A 10,410-nucleotide genomic window follows, 5' to 3' on the forward strand; every position below is an offset into this window, starting at 1 on the left:
AACATGAAAGTTGTATCCCTTTGAGTTAGCTTTCCAACCATATATTGTGGAGCCAAAATGGAGTTCTGAGAAAAAAGTTATATCTATTTTACTAGACAGTGCGCAATCTACCTACTGAAGTCTTCGTTTGCTCTAACTATCATCCGTTGACCCCCCAACACGATCCCGGCTTATTCCTTGAACTTTTACTCAGACTTCAAAGCTCCAAATCACTTGAATTCATTCCATAATATCTACATAGCTCGGAATCACTCCTACAAGGCATAAACACACACAGTTAGTGCAAAATACTAGCGATTAAAGCTCAAACTCAATTAAAGTGCAGTAAATTAGAGTGTAAAATCGACTAAAATACGTAATTATACCCTATCATCATCGGTAAAAATCAGAAGACTTGATTTTCGCTATCAAGACAATTTCGGAAGCCTTCCTCGAGACCCCGAGGATGGAAGGCCACGATCGAGTTCTCGGCCTCAGGGCTCGTCGAGGTCCGAATCAAAGGAAGCAGGGCACAAGGTCAGGGTGAGAGGAGATGTCTCCAAAGCACATGGCTACACCTAACAATGCCGGTCTATCTGTAACCTACTGAGATGACGTGCGATAGGCCGTCCCATCTTTCTACTCTTGTAAATAATATATGCATATTTTACCGAGTCCCCTCGCCTATATATAAAGGGGACTCACCCCACTTTGTAAGGGACTGATGTTGCTCCACTTCTCCAATAAGCAATAATATCTCTCTCTCTATCTCTTTCTTCTAAGTTAACTGTGTTCTTCGACCCTGAGGTCGCCCTAGCATTTTATTGTTCTTCGTTTGTTCTTCGCCATTTAGCTCAAGATTGACGGTATAAAGCCTTGTATACACATACTTATCTGTTATCCCCTTCCCGACTACCCTCGATAAGATTACCTCCGATAGGCCCGAGGTAGGCTCGAGGCCTGGCCCCGAGGTATCTACTGGCTTGTTCTAAGCCCGGGAACAACCCTTACTGGTTCGATTGTTATTTTGGCTAGCGTGATCTTTACTGTCTTACTCCATATTTAACACTAATCACCCTTCCAAACTAGCTCGGGAATAGATCACGTATTTTTAGAATCCCATTTATAAATTTAAATGTTGTTACCATTTTTACGGTAAACATGTATATTTGTGTATAATGTTGTATAATTATATATTTTTTTTCAGTTTATAAGGATGTTTATACATTGTTAGTGTGTAAGAGGCCTGTACGGAAGTTTGACACTTCCTTCTCTTCTTCTTTTTCGTGTATGTGCTGTGTAAAAAAGATTTGTACGCGTTGGAGGGATTCTACTATTCATTTACTAAGTTTTTATTTTTCTTTTATCCTGTTGGATTGCTTCAGCAATTGCACATAATAGTATATGAAAACAACTGGTTGTATAAAGAGGGAGCAATAACCGTAGTTGATTGTGTAAAATAAGCCGTCTTTCGGGAATTAGCCTATTATTTTTGGGCTATAAATTTGCAAAGTGGTATCTAGGCTATTATGTTGCAAGTCAGGTGTGTGAGTTGTATTTATGTGAAATTATCCCTTTATAATTTACGTCACAAACTGTTTTTGGAAAAAGCACTCTTTAACTAAACATTAAACAGTATTTTTCAGAAAAATTTCAAAAAATTATTTTCTAAAACTGTTTTTTTTACCAAACACACTGGATTCCTTAGTTAAGAAAATTAAAATTTTAGTAATTTTATGCAAATTACTATTGGCTTGGTCGCTACATTTTCTACGGATGCGCGTGTACCTTCTATCGATGTATATACAACAACAACAACATACCCAGTAATATCCCACACCATGAAATCTGGGGAGGGTAGTGTGTATGCCGATCTTATCCCTACCTTGGAGGATAGAGAGGTTGTTTCCAATAGACATCGGCTTAGAAAAACATAAGCACCACATTAATGAAAATTAATGAACATACAGACAAGAAGGGACAGTACCGAGAAGCCATATAAAAGCAGAATAAAAACAACGAAAAAGTAAGGTGATCAACAATGAAAGAAACAACGGTTATTCATAAAAACCTACTACTAACAGAAAGCGAGACTGCGTGCCAATACTACTGTTACGAACACGCTAGACTGCCTACTCTACTACCCTAATCCTCGACCTCCATACCTTCCTATCAAGGGTCATGTCCTCGGTCAGCTAAAGTTGCCATGTCTTGCCTAATCACCTCTCCCCACCTCTTCTTTGGCATACCTCTACCTCTTCGTGGGCCCTCCAATGTCAACCTCTCACACCTCCTCACCGGGGCGTCTGTGCTCCTCCTCCTCACATGACCAAACCACCTAAGTCACGTTTCCCGCATCTTATCCTCAATAGGGGCCACACCCACCTTGTCGCGAATAACCTCATTTCTGATCCTATCTAATCTGGTGTGCCCGCACATCCATCTCAACATCCTCATCTCTGCTACCTTCATCTTCTGGGCATGAGCGATCTTGACTGGCCAACACCCAGCCCCTTACAACTCGTTGGTCTGACTACCACTCTGTAGAACTTACCTTTAAGTTTTGGAGGCACCTTTTTGTCACACAAAACATCGGATGCGAGTCTCCATTTCATCCGTCCCGCCCCAATACGATATGTGACATCTTCTGTCGATGTATATAAAACTATAAAAAATATAAGCCCTTGAAAATAAGATGTTTAAAATATAAGCTCTTAAATATAACAAATATTGAGCCTACTTAGACAAAAAAGTATCAGATGGCCTATCTAAGCATGAAAACAACCAAGATGATTTTAAAAGTTTAGTGTTCTATTATGTACGTCGTTCTTTTATATTAATTTCGTATCAAAATAGCCATCTAGTTTCCATATATTCTAGACAAGCTAACTACAAAAAGAAGAGAAATTAGCGATAAATAAATTATGTAGATAAATAATAAATATTCATTGCTAATCCTATTTAGTGACAGAATTGGTGACCTACTATTAAAAATTTCTATTAGCTAAAAGATGAATTTAGTAACCAATTCATGTTTTGTAAAGTTGAATTATGTAACAAACTTTATTAGTAATAATATTAGTTTCTTTTTTACCAAAAAATAAAAGTCCTTTCCATCTATTTAACAGGAATATGTATTGAGGTAATTTAGGTATTCCTGCAAATTAAATTACTGTACTTATCACAAATTAATGATTACTATCTTTTCCAACAATAATTACTATTTCAAAACCTAATGTTGTTCTAAATTTTAACGACTTTAACAACTAAGCTTCTAAAAAAATATTTATGATTTAAATTTTAAAAACACCAAACAAATCATATGAAAGGAAAATAAAGGAAAAATTGATTTTTATGATTAAACAAGGACAAAGAACAAAAATATCACACAAAAATGTGAAGTTTCCTTGTTGGAAACCGACTAAAAACTTTCCTCCTACTTTTTTATATTTTTTATGTCTTTATATATTATACTCTTATTAGGAGAAGATATCAAACACTAAATTATATTAGGAAAAACTTTTTGATTTAGAACTCCTAAATATAAGGAATTTTTTTATTTTATTTTAGCCCATATAAAATATATTTTTAAGGGTAAAAAAGACGAATGACATTTCACTAAGGGTCTTCGTGCTTTTATAGTATAGTATAAATTGTCATAACACAAGAATATATATATTAGTTTTTCCAAATTTTGAACTAATTATGAAACGTTCAAACAAATCTTCTTCTAACTTACAAGAAAAGAAATGCCTCCTCAATAGGGAAACACAAATATGTTGTTAAACTAAATCTTGTTTATTGGTAGAACCTTTTTGTAATAAACAGAGATTTCTAATAAAATTTTATTACTACATCTTTTGTAACATAAATTCATTAACACACTGGCAAAAGAATATATTAAACTTGCTAATGCATGAAAACCCGTTTAGTTATCAAGATTTAATGTAACAATATTTCTTTTTCTTTGTCTCTCTATCTTCGTTAGGTAAAGGTAAGGTATGCGTACACACTACTCTCCCCAGATCCCACCTGTAAAAATATACCGGGCTTATTGTTATTGTTATTGTAATATTTCTTTTTCTTTCCAAATCCAAATACAATGGGCATGGAGGGGGAGGGGGGGGGGGGGGGGTAAGGTAGGCTATTCAAATCCTGTTTCTTCTGACTTCCTCTTATCTCCTTTTTTACTCATGCCAATGCCTAACAAAACAGTTAAGAAATTTGCATGACATTCTGTACCAACAACATCATCTTCTCATGTCAATCTTCTATTCACCAATTAAGCTAAAAATAGTTGCTTTTGAAGTCATTTTACATTCAAAAAGAATGTTTCTTCCGATATTTCGTAAATTTTTTATTTAACATTCTTATTTTATCGTTAATGACACTTTCTCCGAATTTTCTATCTTACACCTTGAATTAAGATCACAAGATTAAAAAAAAATTAAACTTTTTGCCTAATAAAACTAAGACACATTGAACAAAATAGAGGATAAATGTTACTCCTTAGATCGAGAAGATTCCACTATCTGATTACATCACTAAATTCAACATTCTTCATAATCAAACATTAGAGTAAGTGGGAGATTTCAGATATTTCTGAAATTAAAAGGTTAGTTACATTAGTATGTCTTCAAGCTTATACAATCAGACTTAAGTAGAACCTCTCAAAATTTGGTCGAGAATCGTTGGGTGTTCAATCCTTACTCAAAAGTTAGTTTTAAGTCACCTATGGAAGTGCAATTAAACACTAACTAACCATGATTACATAATAAAAGTGTGATTAAAACTTCTTTATTTTTGTTTCTACTCTTAGAGACAAGCTAACGTTGACTCATAAAAGATGCCAAATGAGAGCAAAGTGAGTCAAAGAACCATAGAACACAATGTCATTAGATACCTAAACAGCAACTGATAAATCCAATGCTTATCAAAAATTTAGGGCCAACATAGTGACACTGAAAAAAGATGCAGAGAAACTGAAAAATGTACTACTATATAATGCCAATCTAGTCAAAGAGTGAGAATCCCATATCATCATCACTCTCTTCTTTCTCTTCCTTCTTCTCCTCAGCTGCAGGTGCTTCTGCAGCTGCTGCACCACCAGAAGGAGCCGCTGCTGCTGCTGCACCACCTCCGATGAAGCCACCGCCCCCACCGCCACCAATGATCACCTGCATAATATGCAAGACATGAGGATAACATAAATAAAGGCTTCTCCTAGCGATATCAACAATGATAGTGTTTACCAGTATTATGGCACATCACCAAAGACACCAAATAATCAAACCAATTAACTATGTTTGTTGGCTATAAGAATTCTCTATATAGGCACGACTCAAATCATTTCAAAATATAGACGGCAATGATAAAATTCAAATAGAAAACTGGAAAACCAAACAAAGGTTGCTTGTGATAGAACACAATGTGGAAAAGTAAGAGAATTGGAAATTGAAAAAGGGGCGGGGGGAGGGGGGATCTCAGACATCCAAGGAAGGATAAAAGCAGCATTATCTCTCAAGCCTGGCGAAGGCGAAAGATTTAGGCGGCCACTGCGAATGTTTTGAGAAACAAGCCTTCAAATGTATCATCACAGATCCCCCACTGAGGCACTCAACCAAAAATATAAAGCACTTGTACAATCAACAAAGGTCCCAAAAGTAGCAACTAATTATGCCAAGAATGGTATCAAGCAACCAAACAGATCATCAAATTCCAGGTTCCTTTTATGTTTAAGGGTTTAAAAGCAAGCTATTATCACAGTTACAACCATATTTATAGCAAAAAAAAAATAAATAAAGAGGTTGCTTATGATAGAACACAATATGGGAAAGAAAGAGAATTGGAAATTGAAAAAGGGGCGGGGGGATCTCAGACATCCAAGGAAGGATAAAAGCAGCATTATCTCTCAAGCCTGGCGAAGGCGAAAGATTTAGGCGGTCACTGCGAATGTTTTGAGAAACAAGCCTTCAAATGTATCATCAAGGATCCCCCACTGATGCACTCTCAACCAAAAATATAAAGCACTTGTACAATCAACAAAAGTCCCAGAAGTAGCAACTAATTATGCCAAGAATGGTATCAAGCAACCAAACAGATCATCAAATTCCAGGTTCCTTTTATGTTTAAGGGTTTAAAAGCAATCTATTATCACAGTTACAACCATATTTATAGCAAAAAAAATAAAATAAAGAGGTTGCTTATGATAGAACACAATGTGGGAAAGAAAGAGAATTGGAAATTGAAAAAGGGGCGGGGGGATCTCAGACATCCAAGGAAGGATAAAAGCAGCATTATCTCTCAAGCCTGGCGAAGGCGACATCCAAGGAAGGATAAAAGCAGCATTATCTCTCAAGCCTGGCGAAGGCGAAAGATTTAGGCGGTCACTGCGAATGTTTTGAGAAACAAGCCTTCAAATGTATCATCAAGGATCCCCCACTGATGCACTCTCAACCAAAAATATAAAGCACTTGTACAATCAACAAAAGTCCCAGAAGTAGCAACTAATTATGCCAAGAATGGTATCAAGCAACCAAACAGATCATCAAATTCCAGGTTCCTTTTATGTTTAAGGGTTTAAAAGCAAGCTATTATCACAGTTACAACCATATTTATAGCAAAAAAAATAAAATAAAGAGGTTGCTTATGATAGAACACAATGTGGGAAAGAAAGAGAATTGGAAATTGAAAAAGGGGCGGGGGGATCTCAGACATCCAAGGAAGGATAAAAGCAGCATTATCTCTCAAGCCTGGCGAAGGCGAAAAATTTAGGCGGCCACTGCGAATGTTTTGAGAAAACAAGCCTTCAAATGTATCATCAAGGAAACCCCACTGATGCACTTTCAACCAAAAATATAAAGCACTTATACAATCAACAAAAGTCCCAAAAGTAGCAATAAACAAAGCCAAGAATATCATCAATGAACAAACTAGAGTAACTAATTAGGCCAAGATGGCATCAAGCGACCAAACAGATCATCAAATTCCAGTATAGTTCCTTTGATGTATAAGGGTTTAAAAGCAAGCTATTTTCACAATTGCAACTAAAAAAGGAAGAGGTTGTTTGTGATAGAACACAATGTGGAAAAGAAAGAGATTTGGAATTGAAGTAGGTGGGGAATCTCAGACATCCAAGGAAGGATAAAGGCAGCATTATCTCTCAAGCCCGGCGAAGGCGAAAGATTTAGGCGGCCACTGCGAATGTTTTGAGAAACAAGCCTTCAATTGCATCATCACAGAGCCCCCACAAAAGCACTCAACCAGAAACATAAAGCACCGATTTATGCCAAGAATTACATCAATCAACAAACGTATTTGACCGATGAATTATAATACCTCAAAGATCATCAAATTCCACTAGATTCTGTTTGAGGGGTTAAAAGCAAGCTATTTTCACAATTACAAGCACAGTAATAGCAACAAGTATCATCTATAATACAGGAAAATAACCAAATATCCATTAAAAGTTTTCTTTTCTTTCCATACAAGGTTTGTTCTTCAACTAATCAAAAAGGTGAAACTCTTTAGTACCATAAAAACTGCACGAGAATCAGAAAGACAAAATCTATACATACTGAATTCTTGAGCTAAATCAGACAGATAAACAAGCATACTCCCATTCAGAATTCCTCATATAATTCAACTCCACTTGTTCTAACTCAGATCTGCAGTGGCACACAGTTCAAAACTATATGGACAACAGCCCACCCCACTATTTTCATGAATTCAATTCATTTAGTAAAAAACATTCAGCTTTTCCTATTGGACCACCTTTTCAACCATTGGTTATATGTTCACTCGCTACACACATACACGCGCACAAACATACATACACACATACATGCATACATACACACATATCAAATTAACATCTTTTAACACTAGGGACCAGAATATACATTATTTTCAATAGATTACATTTATCATAATATTACCCTAAAATAAACATAATACGAGTGATTCAAGTCAAAATTGCACAGATAATTTTAGAACAAAAAGGAATACAAATAAAATAAAACCAAAAAAACCCAGATCCAGAACGGTTCATCAAAACAAAAAGCAAAAAGAGACCCATTAAAGTTTACAAGATTCTTTTAACGAAAAGGGTTAAGAAAGGAAAATACCTGAAAGACAGCAGAGGAAGGAGTAACATAGGAGAAAGAGGACTGAACGCCACCAGAAGAGTCAGTGGAAAGAGCAGCTTGAACAAGCTTGCGCTGAAGATCATAGGTGGAAGAAGCAGAAGCTTCTAGATCACCCTTCAGTTGCTTAGCACTCCATTCATCTCCTGAACCTTTGCAAACGAATGTAAAAACTCCCATTTTTCTCTTTCTTTGTTTCTCCCTAGCTTTTTCTCTCAATGATACAGAGGCGTTAGGAATTGTGTGTAAATGGGGTTTTTGTAGGAGGCTGAGGAGGAGAAACCCTAGGGTTGTATACGTACCCTTTAAAAAGACTAATATACCCTCTTCTTTGGGCAAATATATATATTTACGATTTTGTCCTCAACAATTTTCTTTGAATGTTATTTCAAGGGTATGTATGTTTATTTTTTATGTGAATCACTAATTTGTCGCTCCAAACTATAAATATTTACCTAACGAATGCGAGTATTAGACCAATAGTAAAGTTATCTCCGTGTATTTATTGCTTATGAGCTCGAACTGTGGAAATAGCCGGTAATGCTTGTATTATGATAAGCTTTCCTCGAGCCTTAGGTGAATACGAAATACTTTATGTATCAAATTGCTTTTTTCTTTACCTAATAAGTTATTTGATTATGTGAATAACTTTTACACTATCGATATGCTTAAATTTTAACAATATTAGAGATCCAAATGTACAAAGGGCGAAAAATAGAATCGTCATTGAAGATTGCAGTTAGGTGATTGAGAGTATTTGACATTGGTGGAATTTCACTAGAGAACTCTCGTTCTTTATGTATTTGTTTGATAGTTATTAGACGATAATTATAAATTATAGAACTTTTTTAACTCATATTCAACGTAGAATAACAATATTAGTATTAGTACTTGCATGATGCACGGATAAATATCAAATTATGATTTGAGTTATTTGAATTATATGCAAATTTTGTTAAAACTTAAACCTTCCACATAAAAATTACACATAATTATTAGATATCATTTAAGAAGAAAGACATGGAATTTTTTTCTCGTATTTCGTACTGGATGACATTTTTTTTTATATCTGTAACAACCCAACCACTTGATCTTAGTACTTGTATTTTATTCTGTTGTCAATATTAAAGAATACTAAGCATATCACGTTGTAATATGTCTTGTTTGAACATATTGTTTTAACAAAATTGTTACTACCACTTTATGTTTTACCTCAAAGTTGAATAAGTCTTATCTTTCTACATTTTCACCATATTTTTTTATTTAATCTGTAACGACCCGACTAGTCGTTTTGAGCAATTGTGTCCGGTTCGACAGTTTGAGGTCACGAGTACCTTCACATAGTGTATTATGACTTGCGTGCGTCATCGGTTTGGGTTTTTGAGAAGTTCGGAAAGGATTTTTAGGAGTGACTCTCATTTAAGAAGCTCGAAATTGAAAGAATTGACCAAGATTTGACTTTTGAGTATTTGATCTCGGATTGGAGTTCCGATGATTCCGATAGGATCGAGTAGTTATTTTGGACTTAAGCGTACGCCCGGCTTTGGATTTGGAGGTCCGTAGCATAATTTGAAGCATTCTCGCGAAAATTGGAAAGTTGAAGTTTTGGAAGATTGAGAGGTTTGACCGAGAGTTGACTTTGGTGATATCAGGATCGGAATGCGACTCCGGGAGTTGGAACAACTCCGTTATATCGTTTGGGACTTGTCTGCATAATTTGGTGTCATTTGGAGTTGATTTGATATGGTTCGGGCGCTTTGTTGCGATTCTAGAAGTTCTTGAAGTTCATGGTGATTTTCATGTGTTTTGGCATCCAATTCGTGGTTCTAGAGGTTATTTTCATGTTTCGATCGCGCGAGCGAGTTCGTGTTGTATTTTCATACTTGCGTGGATGTTTGGCATGGAGCCCCAAGGGCTCGGATGAGTTTCGTACACGTTTCGGAGTGTTGGAAGAAGGTTCAGCTGTGCTGGTGTCTTTGTTCTCGCATTTGCTATGTCCGCATTTGCGAGATTTTTCTCGCTTTTGCGACGATGGGCTGGGGCAGGGGAGTTCACAATTGTGAACTAAATTATCGCATTTGCGATTGCAGCTCCGCATTTGCGACACAAACTGTCGCTTTTGCGAAAAACTCAGAGCTCGCATTTGCGACCTAAACAGAGTTGGTCAACCTTTGCTTTTGCGGCGCTTTTGTTGCATTTGCGAGCATCGCAATTGTGATCCGTATGTCGCAAATGCGACATCTGAGGCTGGTATTAAGACTCCCATTTCGAGACTTAGCTTCATTTT

The 10,410-nt window shown here is 36.1% G+C and overlaps 1 protein-coding gene across 1 annotated transcript; it reads right to left on the reverse strand.

Annotated features, from left to right (window-relative positions):
- Positions 4,834-8,382, reverse strand: LOC109226826 (60S acidic ribosomal protein P3-like). The gene is made up of 2 exons (XM_019391698.1): positions 8,106-8,382; positions 4,834-5,156 (listed from the first exon to the last, which is right to left on the reverse strand). The coding sequence occupies exons 1-2, from the start codon at positions 8,301-8,303 to the stop codon at positions 4,992-4,994; spliced, it is 363 nt and encodes a 120-aa protein (XP_019247243.1). The 5' UTR covers positions 8,304-8,382; the 3' UTR covers positions 4,834-4,991.

This window comes from Nicotiana attenuata, chromosome 6 (assembly GCF_001879085.1).
Source record: "Nicotiana attenuata strain UT chromosome 6, NIATTr2, whole genome shotgun sequence".
Lineage (NCBI taxonomy): Eukaryota > Viridiplantae > Streptophyta > Magnoliopsida > Solanales > Solanaceae > Nicotiana > Nicotiana attenuata.